Source organism: Gossypium arboreum, chromosome 3 (assembly GCF_025698485.1).
Source record: "Gossypium arboreum isolate Shixiya-1 chromosome 3, ASM2569848v2, whole genome shotgun sequence".
Lineage (NCBI taxonomy): Eukaryota > Viridiplantae > Streptophyta > Magnoliopsida > Malvales > Malvaceae > Gossypium > Gossypium arboreum.
The window spans coordinates 125,434,240-125,459,135 of record NC_069072.1 but is presented as its reverse complement, the minus strand read 5'-3'; the positions used below and the strand labels follow the sequence as shown (position 1 = coordinate 125,459,135).

The 24,896-nt window shown below is 31.9% G+C and overlaps 4 protein-coding genes across 4 annotated transcripts; all 4 read right to left on the bottom strand.

The window, feature by feature from the left end:
- Positions 1–38: 38 nt before the first annotated feature.
- LOC108475429 (2-oxoisovalerate dehydrogenase subunit alpha 1, mitochondrial-like) lies at positions 39–7,685 on the bottom strand. Its single transcript, XM_017777390.2, has 8 exons — positions 7,222–7,685; positions 1,780–1,920; positions 1,325–1,665; positions 1,129–1,228; positions 938–1,049; positions 716–855; positions 460–645; positions 39–383 (listed from the first exon to the last, which is right to left on the bottom strand). The coding sequence occupies exons 1-8, from the start codon at positions 7,471–7,473 to the stop codon at positions 213–215; spliced, it is 1,443 nt and encodes a 480-aa protein (XP_017632879.1). The 5' UTR covers positions 7,474–7,685; the 3' UTR covers positions 39–212.
- Positions 7,686–8,589: 904 nt separating this feature from the next.
- LOC108475535 (pentatricopeptide repeat-containing protein At1g43980, mitochondrial) lies at positions 8,590–11,183 on the bottom strand. Its single transcript, XM_053026371.1, has one exon. The coding sequence runs from the start codon at positions 11,059–11,061 to the stop codon at positions 9,142–9,144; it is 1,920 nt and encodes a 639-aa protein (XP_052882331.1). The 5' UTR covers positions 11,062–11,183; the 3' UTR covers positions 8,590–9,141.
- Positions 11,184–12,713: 1,530 nt separating this feature from the next.
- Positions 12,714–15,822, bottom strand: LOC108475579 (putative pentatricopeptide repeat-containing protein At1g77010, mitochondrial). The gene is made up of 2 exons (XM_017777559.2): positions 13,276–15,822; positions 12,714–13,177 (listed from the first exon to the last, which is right to left on the bottom strand). The coding sequence occupies exon 1, from the start codon at positions 15,434–15,436 to the stop codon at positions 13,403–13,405; it is 2,034 nt and encodes a 677-aa protein (XP_017633048.1). The 5' UTR covers positions 15,437–15,822; the 3' UTR covers positions 12,714–13,177; positions 13,276–13,402.
- Positions 15,823–15,947: 125 nt separating this feature from the next.
- On the bottom strand, positions 15,948–17,389 carry LOC108474790 (uncharacterized). The gene is made up of 2 exons (XM_017776806.2): positions 16,373–17,389; positions 15,948–16,196 (listed from the first exon to the last, which is right to left on the bottom strand). The coding sequence occupies exons 1-2, from the start codon at positions 17,302–17,304 to the stop codon at positions 16,112–16,114; spliced, it is 1,017 nt and encodes a 338-aa protein (XP_017632295.1). The 5' UTR covers positions 17,305–17,389; the 3' UTR covers positions 15,948–16,111.
- Between the last annotated feature and the right edge of the window lie 7,507 nt (positions 17,390–24,896).

The following is a 24,896-nucleotide window of genomic DNA, read 5'->3' as shown; positions in this document are numbered from 1 at the left end:
AAAATTATTTTGAAGATAAACTCATATTAAAATGCCTGTTTCAAATACTTGACTACCTAAGCTACTGATATAAATTAAAAGAGAATGAAGTAAGAAAGATATAAATCCTTAAGAAAATAATAATTCAGAATCCATATTTTCTTTATTTTAATTCTAAACAGGATATATATATATATAAGTTATGCGTCTAAACAGCTAACGTTTTCATTAATCTAGTGGAGAGAAACATCAGACGGGAAATCGTGTGGATATTTATTGACAGTTTGTCTCAGTAGTTTCTCTTGCTCGACAAGGTTAGATGGAGGAAGATCGTAAACATCCGTGAACAACTCCGTAAGCGGTGGTTTCTCCGTTCCCTCCGCCACTTGAATCGCTTTCAATAGCTGCATTGAAAAAATTGCTCGAATTATTTACATTTGCATACACCATTTTCTTCTCAACATATATGTATATACTTGCCTGTTTCTTTATGCTACTTCGGAGATCAGCTTCATCTCTTTCACTCCACCAACCATTGAGTTCAACCCATTTTCTAAATCTATTTACCGGGTCTCGACCCGTTTTCCAGTGCTCGATTTCACTGAGAGAACGATATTTGGTGGAATCGTCGGATGTGGAATGGTGTCCAACTCTATATGCAAGAGACTGCAACAGTTATTAAAAATTTATTATTTGATACATCGACGGACATTCATTTAACCAGATATGAAGTTACCTCAACTAGGACCGGTCGTTGCTCATTTATAGCCATATTACGAGCCGCACGAATGGCGCTATAAACAGCAAGTGCATCAGTACCGTCGACTCGAATGCTTGGGATTCCATAAGCTTGGCCCTTAACAACAACACCGTCGCCTGCCAAAACAGGACCGATTTCGTTCCGTCAAGTCTACGGTTCAAGTTGTGTTTTAAGTTAAAACAATTGATGGAAACGTACTTCGAAATTGATCTGATGTTGGTGTACTAATGGCCCAGCCATTGTTGCGACAAACAAAAATAACCGGGGCTTCCATAACTGCTGCAAAGTTCAAACCAGCATGAAAATCTCCCTGAAGAAAAAAGGGCAGTTCATAATTAATAACAATTGTGAGAAAATAATAAATAACCAACAAGATCAAGCCTTAAAACCTCGCTGGTACCGCCATCACCGATAAAGGCGACAACGCAAGCGTCTTTCTTATCCATCTTAAGAGAGTACGCCATGCCTGCAGCTTGAGGAAGCTGAGTTCTGTCAACCACAAATCCAACCAAACACTCAGACATGAAAACCAATGGTGGAAATTTCATTGTATTGATTCGTAGTTCGAAAACCGAGCAATCTTACGCAATCGGGGATGAAACAGTGACGAAGTTGTGCTTGCTTGAGCCGTAATGAACCGGCATCTGCCTACCTTTCCCACCATCATCCTTGTTCCCAAAGCATTGGTTGACAATTTCTTGCAATGTGAAACCACGCCACAAAAGAACTCCTTGTTCCCGATACTGAGGCAAGATAATATCATCTTTGGTAAGTGCAGCAGCGGATGATATGGTAGCCGCTTCTTCACCAAATGATGTCATATAGAACGATATTCGCCCTTGCCTTTGTGCTTCATATAAGAAAGTATCCATAATTTGCAGACAAACCATGTCTCTGTACATTTTCACTGCCAATTCTTTGTTAACCTATCCATTTCATTTTCACATCAATTTAATAAATATTGAATTTGTCAGAAATCTTGAACGCAATTATAATAAGTGTACTAAACATATCGTGTTAATTGGGTTAATTGGGTTTACCTTTTCAAAATCACTACCATCTTTGATTAGCTCTCCATCATCACCAAGAACTCGATAGCAAGGTATTCTTTTATCATAAGACCCTGAAATGAACTTCATTTCTGAAGTACATGCAACTTTTCCTCCTGGAAAATCTAAATCCTGCCCAAGTTTAAGATAACAAGAATTGCTTAAAGTAAATGTAACTATATATATATTTAAAAAACTCTTAAACAACAATTCAATAATCATACAGTGGCAAATTTTGGAATTAAGTTTTGGAAAACTTACTAAATTTTAAAAATTTTAGGAGTTTAATTAGAAATTTTGAAATAAATTAAGGTTTGATTAAAAAATTTTAGATTAATTAAAATTTTCAAAATGAAAAAATATAATAAAAATTTTCAAAATTTTGAGGCTTAGTTAAAAATATTTAAAATTTTCAAAAAAAATCAATATTTTTCAAAATTTTGGGGCGAGTCCCCGTAAGGATTTGCCTCTATGTGTAAGGCATTACCAAACTTTTGCAATTCATGGAGTGTTGGAACTTTTTTTAATTAACTACCAACTTATTTGGATTGAAACAATTATCGAAAAAGTAAATTTCTGTTTTAAAGGTATTATTTCATATATTTTCATAATAAATAAAAACGTCATTTATTAAGTTCTATTGAGTTGGTAAATTTTAATATACGTGTAACCTTACATTTATAAATCTAGATTAAAGTTATTTATAAGTTAAGTTGAACTAGATTCGCGTTTATCACGTGCAATATATTAATGCTATTTATAGTTGTCTAAGTCTAGGTCATCCAAAATAAGTATATTAAATTTTGTCAAAATTTGTTAGTATTTAAATATGATTAATTCAAACATATTTAAACTTTCTTATATTATTTTATTTTAACATATATAATTATTTTTATTTAATAGTTAGTAATGATATTTTTTCTTTATTAAACTAAATAATCACAACTTAACATATCTTTTAATATTTACATTATAGTATAATATATTTAATTTTCTTATGATATAAATTACATAATATATAAAATAAAAAATATATATATCATAAACTTAAAAGATGACAAGACCAAGGGCTTTGAATAATAAATCTTAAGTTTGACTCATATTTTAAATAAGTCTATTTTTTAAAATTAATTTTTATGTTTTTAAAAAAATATTTTTCTATACCTTATCAATTTTGAATGAATTTTGAGTTGATCGAATAAATAATGCGTAATCGAATCTAATCTAAATTATATAAATTTATATTGATGTGGCATTCTCAATCACATAGATTTATATAAAAACATATACTTTTCTTGGTTTCTCCCCCATTTTCTAGTAAAACCTTGGTCTCTCTACTCTTTGCATTAAAAATTACCAAAACCATAGATTATCCAAATCCAAAATTTAATGGTTATCTATAGTTTCAACATCAACCGCCACCATTGAGCACTGCTTGACGGCGTCCGATCAACTCCAAAAATCAACATAATGCTCACCTCTTCTTCCCGCTCATCGTAATTGATTTATCAAAACCTTGTTATGAAAACTTCAATTTTTCCGCCCTGACACTTCACCACAACACAGTATTACTAAATCTGCATATCAAACTCTGGTCTTGGATATAGATGAACTCACTCACCCAATACTCAAGTCCAGATGGATGGATAGAGTTTACAGGTTGAGAAGGCTGTGACTGTAGGGGAGGTCTGCATGCAGATGCAGCCCCTAATTCTAATCCTAATCCTAAACTAGGGTGGGCTCACAAGGAGGGTTTTGTTCCTAGATATGTAGAGAGGAAAATGTCCTACAAAAGAAATTCTCTTGCGTGGTGGAAGTGATAATGTCTCCAAACTGCATAATTGCGAATCAAGAAGGGATGATGTTGGTTTTAATACGAAAAATTCCAAAAAGTGACATGGCTTGGATCCGTTATTATGCAGTTTGGTCCATTTTTAGCCTATGGTGTAGGGTAGCTACTAACTTGGCCATACCTGCTGTTTCTAGCTCCAATCTGGTTCATTCTTTCTGACTGATTTATTAGTGTGGAGACGCTACTATACACTACCCCTTTCTTTTGGTGTATCTAAAAATCTATATATATTATTATTTAATCTCTTGGTTAAGTCATCGGGTACTAATTCGGTTAATAAAATTATAAAAATATGGTTAATAAAATTATAAAAATATTCTTTCGTAATTAAAATAATTAAATTATATTATTTGAGAATATTTTATTTTTATTTTAAAAATTAATAAAAATATACATATGTTGGGATTTGAACCCACATCATCAATTGTATTAATTAAATTTTAATTTACCACTCAATTAAAGTTTTATTTTGATATTTTTATACATTTTAATTTTATTATGCACACTTTATTACCTCCATCAATTGTATATCTATACTTACTATTATTTAAGCTCTTGATGAATTGATGTCACGAGTCATATTAATAATATATTTGACTGAATTGGTGTTACAAGTTAACTCTATCGGCTCAAGATTGATGACAATACAACGATAAACAATTTAATCTAATTTTTCATTTTAATATCCTACATATTTTATGCGTTGTTATTATTGATTGATTTCTTCAAATCATATATTTCATTATTTATTATATCTTATTTTGAAACACAAATCTATATTCTAAATGTATAGTTTTCATATACTGTGTGATATAATTTTTAGTATTAATTACCATCCACTAAACAGTAACAAATTTTTTATATTTTATAGTTATTTGATTTGATTAAAAATATTTTTAAATAATAATTTTTAAAAATAGTAAAAGAATAAAGAAGTTTTTCTAATTGAATGGTTTTACTAAATGAGGTTATTTTTAGATTTTTTTTAAAGAAAAATAAGTTTTGATTTGAATTTTTTACTCGATTGAATCATGACATCAAATTCACATCAAATTTAATCAAAATTTTTATATAAAGTTATAGATATAGACTAAGGAATTCTAAAAATTAAGTTAGCATCAAATTCAACTTTTAATATATATATATATATATATATATATATATATAATGTTTATGTTGGATTTTAACCAGGCCGGCTTTGAGGGCTGTTTTGAGGTGTAGCCCCTAGGGTCCAAAGACAAAAGGAGATCAAAAATATTTATTTCATTAATAAAAAATGGCTTAAAAGATAAAATATCTTTAAAATAATATTTATTTTAAATAAAAAGATTCTTAAATATTATTTGTTGTTTGGTATAAATAATAGGTTTTAGCAGGTAATTATCCGACCAATATTAATGGAGTAAAAACTCAACAAATAGATCTAAGCTAATGTCAAATGTTTTTAATTATTATTTTATTATACTCTAAAAATAAATGACATCAATCTAGACAGAATTTTTTACTCCAGTAACAATATATAAAATAATTATCTTTTGATAAGTTCACAATTAAATTGAGGTTGGATTAATTCATCATATAGTTAAGTAAAATTCTTAAATAATAATAATATGAATAGATATTTTTTTCTTACTTGAATATAAAATTTGTATTTTTGACACATTAAAATCGAAAATTATGGTTTATTGTGATAACCATCACGCCATATCCACTTATAATTGGTTTTTGTATATTTGAATCCTTATACTTTTTGTATATTTAAAATTTAATCCTTATACTTTTAAATCCTTATACTTTTTGTATATTCATGTTTTAAAAGTCAAGTTCAGTTGTTAACTCCGTCCAATTTTCGTAATAAGTTCACTTGTATGATATTTTAAAATAAAAAGATACTCAATTAATTGTCATGTATAACATTACACATTAGACCAAAATTCTTATGTAATTTTGAGTTTTATCTTTTTTATTAGTAGTAACTAATTTTAAAATAAAAAATAGAGAAGGATTTTTCAAAAACATTGATGTTGATGTTATCATTAATGATTTTGCATCTCAAAATGTTTGTAGAACCCATTTTATGATTTTTGTATTTTTGTAGTTGATGACATAAGAGTAAATTGAATGAAATTTTTTTGTTAGAAAATATATAATTCCTTAATGTCATAAAATATATTATTTTAATGAAATTACTAGTATATCATATTATTTTATCATATTACATTTTATAAACTTTTAAAAGGATCCGATTTATTATTTAACGTAAGGCCCAAACATATCAACAACGATCCTGATTTTAACATCAGCATTTTGTCACTATCATTGAAAAGGATATAAGTAGAGGTAGTTGACGTAGTTGAAAGTATAATGCCAATTTTAGAAAAGCTTAAAAATATATTATTTTATCTATTCTTTATTAATTTTATATTTTAATGTCTATAATCTAATGTTATATATTTAATTTTTAATGTATAAATTACATTATAAAAATTAAGATTAAAATATGCTATAAGTTATCGTACTTTTTATAAATTTAGAGTTTAGTCGTACTTTTATTTCTAATATTTTAGTCTCTTTACTTTTCAAATCTAAATATTTAGGTCCAATTGTTAACACTAATAAAATTATTTTATTAAATTCTGTTTCATTATAACATTATTTTTTAGTTACATTGTTATCATATGAGTGTTTCTTTTATTTTAAAATGTTACACCTAGGGGCGAAGGTAGAAATGGTTTTTAGGGGGAGCCGAGATTAAATTTTAATTTTTAAGATAGTGAAAATGCAAGTTCACCATTTGAATAGCTTATATCTTTATAATTTTTTAAAGGATTAAATCAAAATTTTATAATTTTTAGGGAGCCAAAGTATAATTTTACCTTTACTAATTTAAAATTTTAAAAAATTTAAAGAACCTAAATGAGAAATTTTCCATTTTAGGAGGCAGGACCTCTGTCAGCCCTCTTCGGCTACGCCCTTAATCACACCAATAAATTTAACAAAAAAAATAATTGTATTAACATGAAACTGAATTTTAAATTTTAAAAATAAAATAACTAAATTTTTTAAAATAAAAATACATAAAATGAATTTCAAAATTATGAAAAATATAGGAACCTATTAACATATTTTAACCAAAATTTAATATAACTTAAATTGAATTCGGGCATTACATATTGGGGAAAAAAGTAGTTCAGCTCTACGAAAGTTTTTTCAGGTGCAAAGTCCGAACTCGCTCTCTCAGTGATTAAAGAATGAAGAAACCAAACCAACCCTTAAATCAAATTACAGTAGTGTGTAAGCTTGAATACCGACGAGAGATTCAGAGTTCAATACTGGATCGAATTTTTATTTTTAATTCTGAATTCATGAGATGTAATCAAACTATTCAAAATTGAGTTTAGTTAAATTTATTTATTAATCATACGTAAGTATAAAATTATTTTGGTTAATTCGCCAGCCAAAATTCAAAAAATACATTATAAAATCATATTCGGAAAATCTAATGAATGGATGAGACAGTTAAGGTTGGGATTAATAAAAGTATGAGTTTGGGCATAAAAATAAAAATAGTAAGTAGGTACCTGATCGTCGTCGTCGTCGTCTTCGACTTGTTTTTGAGGTAGGGAGGATTTGAAACGCTGAACCAAGAAAAGGGAAGCCATAGTATTAACGCATGGCCATGAACGTGGGACTAAAGCTGAAGCAACTCCAGGTTGTAAGGGATATCTCCACCACCCTCCTTTCATTTCACCTGCTTTGCCCCTCAGTTCCACCTTTGAAAGTGCCTTGATATGATGAACCATGCCACTTGATCTTCTTCCCCAACTCGCCATACTAATTCCAACAAGCTCTTCTTTTTCTTTCTTTTCTGTTATAATTTTATATGTTTAAGGGCTAATCTGAAAGAAAAATGGTGGTTAGAGAGAGATGGATAAATTTAGAAATGAGTGAAAGCAAAAATTTGTGTAATGTAGACCTCCCTCCTTTAGGTAGCCATAAAAATACAATACCAACACCACATGTTTAAATGCAAGTAAATTAAATATTTATACAAAATTACAAGGGATTTTCCAATTTTCTGAATTAACTCGCAATTAATAAGGTAACTAGTTTTTTGGGGGGACTAGTGTGGTAGTTTTCATTGATAGAGAAGGTTACCTAATTAACTCTTTTTGGTCCTTCGTTATTGTATAATTAATTAACTAGTTATAGTCTCAGCACAATTTGGGGTTATGTTTGTGGAAGGGGTAATTTCAATTTATAGATTTTGGCCTCACAAACCCTCACATTCCTCCTTTCATCCTCCCAATATTTCTTTACAGCTAGTAGCAATCTGTAACTATTTTAATTCATATTGAATACTAACAAGTTTATTTTTAATTTAATTATTAAAACAGCACATAGGATTTCAAGATGGTTTGGACTCTAAGAAACTAAAAACACCCCTAAATTCAAGGATTATGGGATAACGATTTTAACTCATTCAATTAAGTTGGTTCTAATTAACTGTACTTATCTCAGTTCAATCAATTCTAAACGATTATGAGCTACAGTACCTAAGCTTCTATATTGTCACACAGCTTAGATTAGGAAATGATGATCTTGGAATGAAAATTGGCTTAACTTTCCCCACCGCCGTACCGGCAGCCGACCTAATTGCTTTACAAGGCACACACATCAACTAACAAATTCAAGACTCAAATAAATGAGAGAATTCCATATACCAACTTAATTTTCATAATATGACTGAGTTCTCATTATTTTTATTTCATCATTTTAATAATTCTTCTTTTTAGAGCTTGCAAACAGATTCATTAAAACGTTGGCTTGTTTTTGGCTAGACCCATTTTTAGCATTGGGATTATTGATCATTAAATGTAAACAAATCAATTGATAACTAATAAAATCCTTTAAATATAGACATGGATGAAAAGAGAGTTGTTTAACAATTTGTTTGCAAGTGAAAGGCACCATCATGGGAATACTAAAAGAAAGAGAATCCAAATGCAAGAAGTGAATCAAACAGAAAGGAGATAGAAAGGGAATCCAAATGGGCTCCGCCGTTGTTGGGGGGGTTTCAAGCTAAATTGAAGTTGAACAGTCATCTCATTCATATCATTTTCCATCCCCCAAAACCAACGGTTCATCATCATCCACCTGCCATTCTAGATTCTACACTCGTGGCTCTTCAAAACAAAAACTTGATTTTCACCACCTTATTAAGACAAATATGTTTTAATCTTCTGACAGCAACTCATCATCCAAATGACCAACACAGGCTCAAAAGAAACACACCATCGCACATCCTATGAAGTAAACAATTTGATGGTATGATTATTCCTTGTATAATAGCTATTCATCACCTTGTATCAAAAGTTCAAAACAGAAACATATACAAATCCTTCAATGGGTTAAAAGCATGAAACAACCATAATCATACAAAGGGTGCTTCTTTAACCTGTTAATTGAAGAACAATAGAGACAGTCTTCGGTTATCCAATTTACCCCTCAGCACCCTCTATCTCAAGCTCTACATGAATACTGCTATTTTCTTCCAACTCCCAAGTTAATAGTTCCAATATTAAATATATATCTTTTCCTCCCTTGTGCTGTAACCTATCAGCTTCGAACATGAATACATGTTTTTTTGTTCCAATCCAACTGCATCCAACGGTTTTCTTCAACCTCTGCTTCATGGCCTTCTTCACTCGAATTATACCTTCCCATTTACCACTCATCTCGTATGCATGATTCAACACCGAATAGGGTAAAGATGACTGTGGTTTCTGTTCTATCATCTTCTTGGCTATTGTTTCAGTGATGTTCAGGCTGGTGTAAGTCATAGTAGCAAGTGCTAGTGATTTCCAAACTAAAAAGCTAGGTTCAAAAGGCATTGTTTCTAAAGTATCAAATGCTTCTTTGAATTTACCAGCATGGCAGAGCATATCAATTACACATGCATAGTGCTCATCACGAGGTGTAACTCCGAATTCTTCCTCCATTGAAGAAAAGATACTCATTCCTACATCAACAAAACCGCCACACCTGCAAGCTAATAGAATTCCAGAAAGTGTTATTCGATCCAGTGCCAAACCTTCTCTGAGTAGTTCTTTAAATAGTTCCAATGTCTCAACAGCTCTGCCGTTGTGAGCCAAACCCATAATTAAAGTATTCCAAGATATTAGATCTTTTACATGCATTTCAGAGAAAACCTGCATTGCTGAGTCAATTAATCCAATATTAGTATACATATCAACAAGTGAAGTTGCAACAATTAATTCCGACAAAAAACCAGATTTTATCACCAAAGAATGGATTTGAGGTCCTTGCTCAACTGAAAGAAAATTTATACAGCTTAGAATACTACTTAGAGTGAACTCAGTAGGCCTACAATCCTCCCTAAAAGCAAGCAAAAAAAGTAAGAAAACATCATCCTGTAAGCCATGCCTAGCATAACCTGAGATCATAGAATTGCAAACCAGAGAATCCCAACGTTGCACTTCTTCAAAATGCTTAACCGAGTCCTTCAATACATTGCATTTCGAGAAAAGGTCAATAATGGCACTCGAAACAATGGGATTCGAGATGAACCCCATCTTGATACATAGAGCAAATATTTGGTTACCCTTATCCAAATTTCTCAAATTAGTACAAATAGCAATCGCTTTGGACATTGTATATTCATCTGGGGAATAACCAGACAATCTCATTTGATCAAACTGTTTCAATGCCAAGTCTTCATGACCTGACTTACAACAACCCGAAATCAATGAATTCCAAGACACAACATCCACCTCTTCCATACTTAACAACACACCAAAAGCATACTGTACCAATCCAAGCTTACCATACATATCAATCAACGAATTGCCGATCACTAAATTGGACAAACAAACACCACTCGTAATCATGTTACAATGAATTTCCTTGCCTTGTCTAGCACAAGACACTAATGTTGTCAGAATTGAAAACGTGAACTTACTCGGTCTAACACCAAAGTTCTGCATTTGCTTAAACACTTCCAAGCCATGATCCCAAAATCCCAACAACCCACAACCCGAAATCATCGAGTTCCAACTAACAACATCTTTCTCGGGCATTTCGTCAAACAATGAACATGCTTTCTTAAAATGACCAAACTTTAACAACCCATTCAACCTAATGTTCCAAGATATGACATTTTTGTCGTTTATCTCCTCAAACACTTTGGAAACATCATGAAAAGAGCCAACTTTGAGGTAAAGGTCCACAAAGCGATTACCCAAAAAAGTTGTGCCACTGAATCCGAATTTAATCAACTGAGCATGGATAGTTTGGGCAAACTTAATGGAGTTGAAGGATAAACAATGGTTTATAAGGTTGTTGCAATGTGAAAGCGTGGGTTTCTGAGACCAATAAATTGGTTTTAGGAAAGGGCGCATGCATGGAGCAAATGTTTCTTTATACGAAGCAAGCTTCGAAGTGTTACAAAAGAAGCTGAGAAACTGATAAATGTTTACTGTTATTTTTAATATTTTTATTTTTTTCTAGAGGTGTGCATGAGCGGGCCATCTGGACAGGCCCAAAGACTTACCCAAAATGTGAGAAGATTTGAGTAAAAAGTATAGACTCGAAAATTGGGTTTGAGTAAAAAAATAAGACCCGTTTAAAAAATTAGCCGGGCCTCGAGTAAGGCATTTTTGGCCGGGGCTCGGTCCAATTTAATTTCACTACATAATAAAAATCTTTTTAAATATTATTTTCTTATTGTTTTCTCCTTATTTTGCTATTATTTTACTATAATGTTACTACTATTTTATTGTTATTGTTTGGATATTGTATAAAACATATTTTATTGTTAATTTTTTATTTTAAAGACATTTGTTAATTTTGTTATTATTTTAGAAACATTTACTTGTTAAGTTGTATTTATTTTAGTGTTATTTAAGTATACATATTTTTAAAATTTATTTTCAATTTATTGAGAAATATTAATTTGATGTTTTAGTATTTTGATGGTTTATATATATTTTAAAATTATAGAAAAATTAATATAAAAATTAATATGGGCAGCCGAGTTGAGCTCGAGTTTTAACATTTTTATTCGGGTCGGGCTTGGACAAAATTTTGGGCCTATTTTTCGGGCCGGACTGGACAAACAGGCCTAAATTTTTAGTTGGGCCCGGCCCGGCCCATGCACACCTCTAATTTTTTTCCCCGAAAATTTTAATATTCTTATTATGAATTATTTATAATGCCACATGTTTATTTTTAGTTAAAATATGTTGCTAGTCCCTATACTTTGAAAAAAATTCAAAATTTAGTCCCTATACTTAAAAAGTTAGAAATTAAGTCCTCCAACTATTTTGATTTTAAAATCTCTGTCTATTATTAAATTCGTAAGCATTTTTATCAAAATTTGTCAATTTGAGATAATGATTAAGCTGCTCTTGTGTAACTTATCTTATGATTGATGGAGAATATACATTTTAAGTTGACAAATTTAAATAGAAACTACCAATCGTAATAATGATTGGACTAGAATTTTTAAATTGAAAAAATAAGGGAATTGAATTTTTAACTTTTAAAGTATAAGGACTAAGGGCCAGTTCTGCATTGCTTTTCAAAAGCACTTCTAGTTTCAAAAGCACTTCTGGAAGAAAAATTATGCAGAACAAACTGCTTTTGGCTGAAATTTTTAGCTTTTCAAAAGTGCTTTTGAAAAGCACTTCTGGAAAGAAGAAGCTAAAATTTTTAGCTTTTCCTCCCCAAAAGCATTTTTAGTGCTTAATTACTTTTTCACCCCTCCAATAATATAGTACTTTCCCTTTTTTTTCTTAGTACTTAATTACAAATGTGTTTAAATTATTAATTAAAAATAAAAAATATTTTAAAATACTAATTACAAATATTTAATAATTATATTTAAATATTTAAAATATAGTTTATATACTCTAATTAAATTTTACAAATAATTAATATTTATCGCTTAAAATATTTAAAATTTATATTTTATATATTAAAATATTAACAAGAAGTTATAATAATATTTTATATTCTTACTAAAATATAATAATATTAACTAATTTAAATATTATTTAAATGCATATTTGTTATTTAATAATAATATTTTAAAATGGACATTTTATTTTTCAAAAGTATTTTTTGACAGCAATGCTAAACACTCAAATACTTAAATCTCAACTTCTATAGAGGAAGATTAGGGTTTGTAGCCACCTTGGTGCAGGACAGCCAATTCAGTCCAAACTAGTAGCTTGGTCCAATCTCTGTTCTGGAACAAAATGAACCAAGAGTTTTAGTTTGGTCATCCAGGCAGAGATGAAGGGAACTAACCTCTGAAACTATATTGCTAACAGGCACCAGTGGTGACAAATCATGTTAAAATCTGCATCTGTGAAGTTAACACTCAGATATCTTCACTACTTTCTTTTTTTATCTTCACTTAAGAGGAAAAATGGATTCCCAAAAAGAGCTTTCTTTAATCCAATTGTATATCATGGAGGACTAGAGATTATCTGGAGAAGGGAATGCAGCATTCTGCAGTGAAACCAAAGTTATAAACCAGCTCATTGCAATGAGATAAAAATCAAAGCAATTACAATCAAATCTTAAGTAAAACCTGTCAGAACACATACCTACAAGCAAGTCAAGTACAATATCACAGAAAAACCTTTTATCTCCCCGTGGAACTTGATGAGTGAAGCAAGTATAAGAAGCTAGCCCGACACAACCGTTGCCAGTTGCCACTACGAAGATGCTTGTTCAACTGTCAGCGCAACTGAAACCAGGATTCTTCTGAATTTGCTTTTCTCTCATTATCTTTCTAACAATAGCTGATGTTTCCCATTCACCAGAGGTAGCAAATAAGCTGGATAACTGTACGTAAGCACTGGAGTTTCCAGGATCAAGCTCGATAATCCGCTCTGCCACCTCCTTTCCAAGAGTTTTGTCTCCATGCGCAACACAGCCTCTCAAAACAGATAACCACAAACTTGCATCCGCCTTAAAAGGCATTTCTCCTATGAGATTCATTGCTTCCTCAAGGCAACCAACACGGGCAAAAAGATCAACCATGCAAGAGTAGTGCTCTATCCCCGGATCATAATGATAGTCCCTTTTCATTGAGTTAAACCACTTTCGTCCCTCCTCTAGAAGTCCACAATGATCACAGGCAGACAGGACTGCTATAAATGTTACGTTAGTTGGCCCTACACCAGCATTTATCATTTCATTGAACAACAACAATGCTTCAAACCCATGACCATTGGTAGCATAACCCATAAGCATGGAATTCCAAGAGATTTCATCTGATTTTGTCATTGTGTCAAATATTTTTCGCCCATATTCAACTAAACCACATTTGCAGTAGAAATCAACAAGGGAGGTAGATATTATTTGATCAGATTCAAGTCCAATGTGAGTAGCTTTAGCAAATACTTGTTCACCAAGTTCAATGCTGGAGATGCTAGCACAGGCACTGATGGCACTAGCCAAAGTAAACTTGTCGATTCTCAGGTTTAATTTATTCATCTTGAAGAATAGATCTAATGCCTCAACTGGACAACCATTTTGACTCAGACCTACTATCATTGAATTCCATGATATCAGGCTTTTATTTGGCATTGTCATGAAAATCTGCTTTGCATCTTCAATTCTTCCACAGCTGGAATACACAGCGATCATAGAGTTAAGCAAGATTGTATCATAGGCTTCGAGCTCACTAAACAACTTGCAAGCATCATTAGGCCATCCAAACTTGGAGTAAGAATCAATCAGAGTGCTGGCTACGATAACATCAGAGATCGCACCAACTTTATGAGCATGACCATGCATCTGTTTGACATGTTCCAAAATGTATAAACTACTGCAGGCCCTCAGAATAACTGCAATCGAAGAAAAGTCTTGCCGAACCCCTTTTTCCCGCATCCTATTAAAGACAGCTAATGCTTTAATTTCCTCATTGTTCAAAACATGTCCTGAGATCAAAGAATTCCATAAAACAACAGATGGATCACTTTTTCTATCAAATATTCTTCTTGCATCAGTCATTCTGCCACAGGTTGCATAACCAGAAATTAATGCAGACAAAGAAAAATCATCCGGTTCTGTCATCAAATTCAAAACACGACTTGCACCATCCAAGTCACCACATTTCCCATATAAGTTTATCAGAGAACTGCACAACACTGGATCAAGCTCTATTCCCGCAACCAACATATGTGCATGAATCTGCTTCCCATATTCTATAGCTCCCAAATCAACGCATGCCCCAATAACAGTTGCCAACACAAATGCATCACCCGAAGATCCCGATTCTGTAAACAGCTCAATAGCCTTTTTTGCTTCCCCATTCCGAGCGTAACCGTGAATCATCGAATAGCAAGCAAACCCATTTTTCCTAGGCATGTCATCAAACAAAGCCCCTGCAACTTCTAACTCGCCAGCTTTGGCAAACCCGGAAATGACTAAGTTCCAGGAGAAATCATTTTTATGCGGCATCAACTGGAACAACTCCAATGACTTCTCTTTATTTCCAGATTTCATGTACCCTTCAATCAGTGTATTCCAAGAAAAACAATTTCTCTGCGGCATTTCATCAAACAGTTTCCAAGTCTCAGCCATAGTACCGCACCGCGCATACATTTGGAGGAGGCGATTTCCTACTGTAATAGTGGAACCAAGGATACCCTTTTTGAGGAAAAAGAGGTGGAGCTGTTTCCCTAGGAGAATGGAGTTGCGGGTTGTACAAGATTGAAGCAAATGACCATAATATTGGTGATCAAGCTCCATGGTCATGGGAACTAGCTATGTGGTCTTTGGTAGATGATTTTATCAATGTGTTACGGTCATCACACAAAGAAAAAGACCAAAAATTGTGCTTTACGAAACTGTAAAAACTAATATATATAACTTCTTGGTTGAGAATGTAAATGGATGTTAATGCTTTTTGCCCAAAGCTCCAACATTCAGCTTTAATCACTTACTCTTTTAGATTATTGGCCAAAGCTTCATGTGTTTATATATTGAAGTTCGAATATGGATAAGCCCCAATTGCATCAAGAAATTCCATTAGCAATACCTTTTTGCAGTCATATATATATATTTTTATAAATTTTATTCATGTATTTGGAGAATTTTCAAAACAAATCATATTTTCATCTGAGAATGTGTGAGACACCAATTTGGTATGAAACTTCATTGGTACTGCTGTTTTAATCATTTTCTTTTTGTTGTTGTGCTCATTGCAAGCAAACCTCATAATTAAATGCAGCATCTCGGGGAAGCAAAATCATTGATCCATCTTCAATTTAAAGGGAAAGAAAGAAAGCACTTTAATTAGCATCTCTGAATATTATACAGTCTTAGCTGCATTTCTCTGCTTTAACAAATCTCCTGTATGAACTGAACCCTAAACATTTAACATTATTTGAAAAAGATAATTACATGTTGAACGCCACTTTTAAAGATGGCTCAACTCTGAGGATTGGCCTCTTTTGACCGCAATGCTTTGGTTTTGTTAGGGAAGATAAAAGCCAAGCAACCACTTCTCCTATGCCTGCATTGCACAAAAAAGAACAATCATTTCAATTTTAGACATAGGAATCTGCCTGTGAGCAACGAAGGCCAGTGACACATACAGAGATTATTGATTCCTAGATCTTCCCCTAATGTTTAACAAATTTAATATGCAAACTTAGGATCATTTGAATTGAGCAATAAGTTGTAACATACCTGCGGCTGGTAGTGCTGATGCTCCGGTAGCTTCTGCCGCTGCCACTGCTGCTGCTACGGATGCTTTTGGTGCTGCCACTCTTTATAGTCGATCCGCTGCTGTCGCTCTCGCTCGACCCCGATCTCTTCTTCCACCATTCTTTATCTACAGTCTTACCAGATGCATCTGCTACAGTCGGCTTTGGAGAAACTTTTGAATTACTATTCGTGTTAGGATCATTCTTCTTACTCTTATTCTTCTTCATCTTCTTCTTTTTCTTAGACCCTAACGAAACTGGAAACACCATTTTTAGAAGAAACCCTCCATTATCTACTAAGCTCCCACTCCTACTAAGTTGCTGTTTCTGACTGTTCTGCTTCTCGTTCTTGTACTTGCGTTCATCGATCGAATTTGAACCTCTCCCTTGGGCGAAACTCTCCTGCTTCGGTTCCACAACAACGACAGGCTGATGTTCCACGAGATCTTTCAACGAAAGTTCGTAACAAGACTCGGGCATTTTACTAACCATTTCCATAAGCTCCTTTTGGCCTCTAGCTATGGCTTGAGCTCTCGACGATGGCGATAGACACCGGTAATTAACGTTGTTTTCATGTTGAGGACTAGATTTCCATAAAGGAGGACTGGAAATTCCGGACTCATCGTCCGCCATCAATGTTTCAACTTCGAACCTCCCTTCCAAGGTGTTCCAACTGCTGTAATTTGCGTAGTTTTGAGCAGTTTTTTGCACTTTGGGACCGTAGTTCATGGCACGATCATAACTGTCATTACAATCACTGAATCCTCCAGTTAAGTGATCCGATAAACTGACATAAGATTTGGGCAGTTCTTTGGTAGGATCAAACATGTTTGGTTGGTAAGAAAATTGGGTGAAAGGAGAAGAAAGAGGCAGGGGAGCAATTGAAGATGGTTTAAAAGGTGGGTGTGGAGCCATTATCTTTCACCGACCCTTTGAGTCACTTTGTGATTTTCTAAACAAAACTTGGTTTTAATGGTGACGATTACCGAGATTATAAAGTAAGATATGTTACGTTATCTTAATTTTTCTTTTAATAAAATGAAATTATGAAGAAAATCCCTTGGATTGGATTTGGCTCTAATGGGGGAGTTTTGGCTGATTAAAGTCAAGAAATTCTAGAGGGACATCCCTTTCTTCATTTTTTTTTTTTTTTTGGTGATTTGATTTTGGATTTTGTTTTGTTTTATTTTAGTTTTTATGTGGATTTAAAAAAATCCCTTGTCTCCCCCTGCTTTTAATGCTTTGACTTTTTACCTCTCTCTCGTGGGAATGTATTTAACAAGTTCACTATTTGAATAATTAAATTTTGGATTTCATTGGTTAGTTAATATCTTTATGGGATAATAACACATTTCGTATCATATTTTTCAAATTATTTAATGTGGCACCTCTATTTTACAATGTCTAAACTATCAATATGTTTTATTACAATATACGTACTTTCATAAAATAACGAATGTGGCACATCTGCTTTAAAAATTTTTAATCTGGTACTTGAATTATTAATATATATTTTATTATAGTACCTAATGTTAGCACTATTAGTAAATTGCTAAACCAGCTAATGAAAATTTGACACGCAGAATTTTTTTAAATCATTAAGTCCACATGGATAATATAATATTATTTAAAAATTAAATAAAAATTAGATTAAATTAAAAAACAAATAACTAAACATATAGCTAATAAAATAAATAAATACTTTTTTTTTAACTTTCACATAATGTTGTATTATCCAATTGGACTAGATGATTCGGAAAAACAATTCTACGTATGAAATTTTATTGCCTAATTTAGTAATTTACTAATGTTGTTAACACTTGGTATCATAATAAAACACATTTAATAGTTCAAGTATCACACTGAATATTTTTAAAATACAAGTATTACATTATACATTTTGTGAAAGCACAGGTAACAAATGTGACATCACCCTTATAATTACTATGGCATAAGTTATGATTGGACTTTTAAATTATATCCTTTTTATTTTTGTATTTAAACATTTTATGTTCTTAAACTATTATTTTCATCTCATTTTATTTCAAATGTTATCCGCATTCAATAAGAATATGTGACATGTCATGTTCTTATTGACAACTTATTTTAAGGTAAATCGGGACAAAAATTATAATTAAGTATTAGGGGGAAAAAAGCTTTAAGTACCAAAGTAAAATAAATGAGAATAGATTAGGTGCTAAATCATGTCTTAACTAAATTATTATGATGGGTGGTATTAAATCTGGATTCAAATTGTAACGATCCAGTTTTTAGCAGTGTCAGAAAATTCAATATTGTACTGAATTTAATGAATCCAATTACTAAATAACTTATAATGGAATAAATAAGTGTAGGATGTGCAATTGAAGGGTCGAATTAGTGAATGTGAATAAAATAAATCGGTTATTAAAAATAGCACAAGAGTAAATTGTTATATGGCGAAATAAGTGTAAATAATTTATAATTTAGCAAGGTCTTAGATGACAATTTCACAAAATCATTGTGAATTTATGGTAATATTAAAGTGAGAGTCATATAATCATTTAACACTAACCAATATTAAAGTCTACTAAACTTTCAATTAGTTAATTATCTAAGTTAATTAAACTAAACACCATGTTAATCATGTAAATCTATATATGGAAGATGGTGGGATGAAAAAGAAAAACTATTTTTTTTCTTTTTCCTTATTCGGTTAAACCATCAAAACAAAAAGAAATAACATTTTTTCAAGCTTCCTACCATTGCAAATCCATAATTAAGACAATTGATAAGTTTTTTTCGTGAATTAATGATAAACTTTTAATTGTTAATGCCAAATCCTTAATGCCCATTTGTTTGATAATTGAATTAATGGAATTATGGTTCAATTCCCATCGTTTGGAGTTTTAGGAATTTGAATGTTAAGAGATTAGAAATTAGTTAGTTTATGGCTCAAATAAGTTACTAATATGATAAAAAATTATGAAATAGAGTTTGAATTAAATTTAGATGATTTGCTTAATTATGTATTGTTAAGGACTGAATTGTAAAGGATGGAAGCTTTGAAGACTTATAATAAATAATGATGATAGGAGGTCCCTGTGTCATATTTATGAAGTCGATTTTAAATTCAATCAGGAAAATTGAAAGTTATGAGCATTTCGGTTAATAGGAATTATAATGATTAAAATGAATAAAATATAGTCATGTTTAGTTACTATTAATATGTGAATTTGATTGAGAAACTGATATTGTTTTGAAACCATATTATCAAATGTAGTGAAAGACAATGCTGAAACGTCAAAGATGAATGGGAAGAAAAAGGCAAACATCGAATAATTACTGCAGTTTTTGTTTCTATAATTCACTTTTAATAACTTGTTCATAGACTAATTAGTTGTTATAATTGAATACGAAACAAATGTTGAGGTAATCGTATCTTTCTAAAAAAAAAAACTATGAAATGATGACTTTTGATATCATGGTTGTTGGTTCAAGTATGAATACTTGAATTGTGATTTATATGTGTGTGTGAATGTTTATGTTTGATATAAATGTATATATAATATCGAGAAATTGATACTATATTGAATTTTGTGATAATGGTGATAAAAATGATTAGGCCTCATTAATCAATATTAGACATAGTCCGGGTATAGTCGGCATATATTATAGGATCACTGATATAGTGATTTACTAGCCATAATTGCCGCACAATCTGGGATGGTTGAATAAACAGTATAGACAATTACTTAAAACCATCATTGTTGAGCAACCCGTGATAGTAGAATATAACAAATATTAAAAGTCATCATTGTCAAGCAACCTGGGATGAAAAAATAAAATAGTCCTAATTACCAGAAGATCATGGACTTACTCGATATATATATTTGAATATTCATTCTTATGTCTATAATCGGATAATAAGAGCCAAAATGAATAAGCAATGGAATTGATATTGAAATGTGAAATTAATAAGAAAGTAGGAAAAATGATATGATGAGTTAAAGTAGTAAATATTAATGTAATTGATACTTGTTATACATATATATATGTAAATATTTACTTTAGTTTATTTTAATAAAATAAATTTAAATTATATTAGCACTACTGAGTATTTGATACTCAGTGCATGATTTGTTTATTTTCGTGCGCAAGTCCCAAACGAGGATTTCCATAGGTTGGAAGTGTCAAAGCATCCATTCTCAACAACTCAACTCGGGAATCATTTTGCTATATCTTTTGTGTTTATATATGTGTTTGAGTTGGAATGGCATGTAAATAGGTTGTTTTGGGCATGTTGCTTAAGTGGTCATTTTAATATATTTGGTATATTGGCTTATAAGGTCTCATAAGTTGAATTTTAATCGTAAATTAGTAGATAATTATTCTAGTTTATATAAGATTGTTTATGTAAATTAGTTGGTTGAATGATGTTGCATTGATGGTTATAATTTGATGATATTTGGTTGTGTTTACATGTGTTTAATTTCTGGTCTTAATTTGGTGTAAACTTTAGGTATATTTAAGATACCATTTGGTATGGTTTGGACACTTGAAAATGTGCATCTAGAGCTATTTTATTATTGAGTCTCAATATAGAATGAACATGTTTCGAGACTATAAGAGCAAAATTTACCTTATATTTTGATCTATATACTTAGTGTCTCGAAACTTGGCAAGCTAGTCTCGAGACAATCCTATTTAAGCTTTGAGACAAGTGGCCTTTGTCTTGAGATAAATAAACTTCGAAGCTAAATTAGTTTTGCACTGCTATGGGTCTTAAGACAAGAACCCCTTGCTTCGAGACATTTAAACATCGAAGCAAAATTAAGGAAACAGAGGAGGTTGGTCTCGAGACATAAAGAACCTTGCCTTGAGACACCGCCTCTAGTGTCTCAAGACATGTTAACATCGAAACAAAAATACCTAAAATAAAATTAGGCCTATCTCGAGACAATAAGTCCTCTATCTCAAGACATAACTTTGAAATTTGACAATTGAGTTTGGATTTGAGGCCAAACTCTAAATTTAACCTTGCATAACTTGTAACATGATGAATTGAATCCTAAACACTATGAATGATAATTATGATTTAAATTTTATGATTATGTCATGAAATAGCTTAAGTTGCTTTGAAAGCGTAACATGACATCACACATTCAGATTCGATGACCAGGTCGGGTGTGGGGTGTTACATTTAATGGTATTAAAGCTAGAGTTTAGCCGATTCTTGGACTAAACCGAGCCCTGAGATTGGGTTTAAAGGTACATGCCATGATTAGTGTTAATTCTGAGTTGATTTTATTGGAAAAAATTACTGCAAAACAAACTAGTTAGCACTGACTAGATAAAATAAATTGAGCGTAAATAAATAATGAAGTAATCATTGTGTCGTGGAAAAACCATTGCCTTAAAAGTAAATTTACCTCGATCGATATAATCAAGTAATGGACGTTACCCTCTAAGGTTAACATAGTACTTCTATATTCGTACACCCGAATAAAAAAGGTGAAACAAAATTGTTATTGTTCTTCTCAAAATGAATCAGGAAATAAGAACAAGAAATAAATTGGAAGAAACCCGGATAAATCACACTAGGTTCAATTCCCAGAAAAGATTGGAAGGGTCATAAATGGTCTCACTTAAAATCTAATCTCTTATGCAGAGTATCGCTCTAATGTAATTTAGTAAAATATTGGAATTTTTAGAGAGCAAAAATGAGAGAAGTTGTTTGCTTGTTTACTATGTTGTGAAAAGGTGAGAGAAATGATCTCCTATTTATACAGTTTTCTGAAGGGCAAAGTAGTAAAAATGCAGGGAAAAAAGGTAAAATTGGTAGAGAAAATGTCCTAAAATACCGTAACAGTAAAAAAATATTTTCTGTTGACTAGATTTTTCTGCGACAGATCTTTGGATAGGATACAAATATAATTTTCTAAAAAATAATACAGAATTTTTATCGAAAAGAAAACACGTGCGGTACGTGTCGTAGACACGTGTTAACATGAAAATGGATCAGGCTAGGTGATGGACGTGTTAACACGGACACAGACTAAGCCAGGCGGTAGCAACACACACATGTTAGCCTTTTAGCTCCAATTACTCAAAGAGGGTAAGAAGCAAGATTATATTTAAACCCTCTTAGAAGCCTTTTCCCAACCAATGTGAGATTGCCCTTTTCTTTTGCATTACCAACATTCCCCCACTAGTGCAAAAAAATTAGAATTTTTTTTGTAAACATGAGAAAAAAGGTAAAACATGAGAAGAACAACAGCGAACTTAGCCGCTTAAGCATTAATATCTTGTGGATTTGAACTAGCACATAGTGAAATAAATGATTCTTCTCTTTAACAAGTGAGCAAATCTTGAACTTGTTATGATAAAGGTTAACTCATGACACACGACTAATCTCAGAACCAATTGATGTTCCGCGATAGATCAACAAGTTTTAGCCACTATACCTTGGGATGTTGATAAGTGCTCTAGAAAGATTGCCCAATGTCTTTCATAGAAGATGGCTAGTTTTTCACACTTATGTAGGTGATTTCATCATGTCTATCTCAATATAGACCACCCGAATAAGGACTATGAAATCATTAAGAGAATTTTATTAAGCTCATCCTCTCAAATTTAAGTTCGGTGAATTCATCAAGTCAGTCTCAATAGGACCACCCAAACTTTGGGATATTAACTTATTAAGAGTAAGAAACTCAACCTCACATGTTAGTGAATTCATCAAGTTCGTCTCAATAGGACCACCCAAACTCTAGGATATGAATTCATTAAGAGTAAGAACTCAACTTTATGCATGTACATCATTTGCCATAGGGATAGGTACAATGCACACTGTGAGTATTTCCATGGTTTCGTTTGACCACATTGAACTTAGAAAACTAAGTTAGGCATCCGTCATGAATTCTTCAGCCACTGGGTTTAAGACACATCCCCTTCAACGAATTAAAAACCATTTTCCTACTTAACCCTTTGGTTAGTGGATCAACTAGGCTCCTTTCAGACATCACGTACTTTAAAGCAAGTATTCAATTCTTTATTAAATGTCTCACAGATTCATGTCTTATTTGAATATGCTTTTTTTACCATTGCAAGATTGGCTCTTAGCAACGCAAATTGCGGCTTATAAGTCACATAATAGAGATACAGGAGGTGCCGATTTTTCCCATAAAAGAATCTCTGCAAGTGAATTCCTAAGCCACTCAGTCTCTTGCACAGTTAAGTTAAGAGTTATAAACTATGACTCCATCGTGGAGCGTGCAATACAAGTCTGTTTAATATATTTTCAAGAAATAGTTGCTCCACCCAAAGTAATAACATACTCACTTGTAAAGCTAACTTTATCATTACTAGTTACTTAATTTGCATCACAAATCCCTCTAGGATTGTAAAGTATTTGAAAATTTCCAACTCCCAAGTTATAGTACCTTTAAGGTATTTAAGCAAACGCTTTAGAGCATTCTAGTGCTCATTGCTAGGATTATGGGAATATCTACTTAGTCTATTGATTGCATAAGCAATACTAGGTCGAGTATAGTTCATCAAGAACATAAGAATTCCAATAAATTTAGCATACTCTATTTGGGAAACACTATTTCATTTATTCTTTATCAATTGTATGCTAGAATTAAAAGGATTTTTCACAAGGATTACATAAAAGTTACTAAACTTCTTTAGCATTTTTTCTGTATAATGAGATTGGTTTAAAGCAAATCCCTTTTCTGATTTAGTAACCTTAACTCCGAAGATTACATCTACCTCTCCCACATCAATCAATCAAACTCGATAGATAAGAAATTTTTGGTTTTATTAATGACTTCAATGTTGGTAATGAAAATTAACATGACATCCACATAAAGGCTTATGATGACACAATTATAACCAAACATCTTAGATATATATAGGTATTTGCACCATTAACGATAAAACCAAAACTAAGAATAATCTTTTGAAATTTCTCATACCGTTGCTTTGGAGCTTGTTTGAGACAATAGAAAGATTTTTTGAATCTGCAAACTTTATCTTCCATGCTAGGTGCCACAAAACCTAGAGGTTGCTCCATATAGATCTCCTCATCCAAATCACCATTCAAGAACATTGTTCTCACATCCATCTAATATACCAACAAATTGTGAATGGAAGCTAAAGCAAACGAAACACAAATGATTGAGATCTTAGTTACAGAAGAGTCTGTATCAAAATAATTTATTCCAATTTTTTAAGGGAATCTTTTTACAATTAGTCTTGCGTTATACCTCTGTATTGACCCATCTAGTCTAAGTTTGTAACACCTCTAACCCGTATCCGTCGTCGGGTTAGGATTACGGGGCATTACCTGATGAAACACAATGCAGCTTGCTCATATAATTCATTTCATGTTCAAAGACATAAATTTCTTTACAAATATTCGAACCAAATTTTCATACATCAAGCCAAGTTCACACAATTTTTAATATATAGTCAATTAAAATCAAACATGCTATATTCATCATGTTACATATACAAACTAT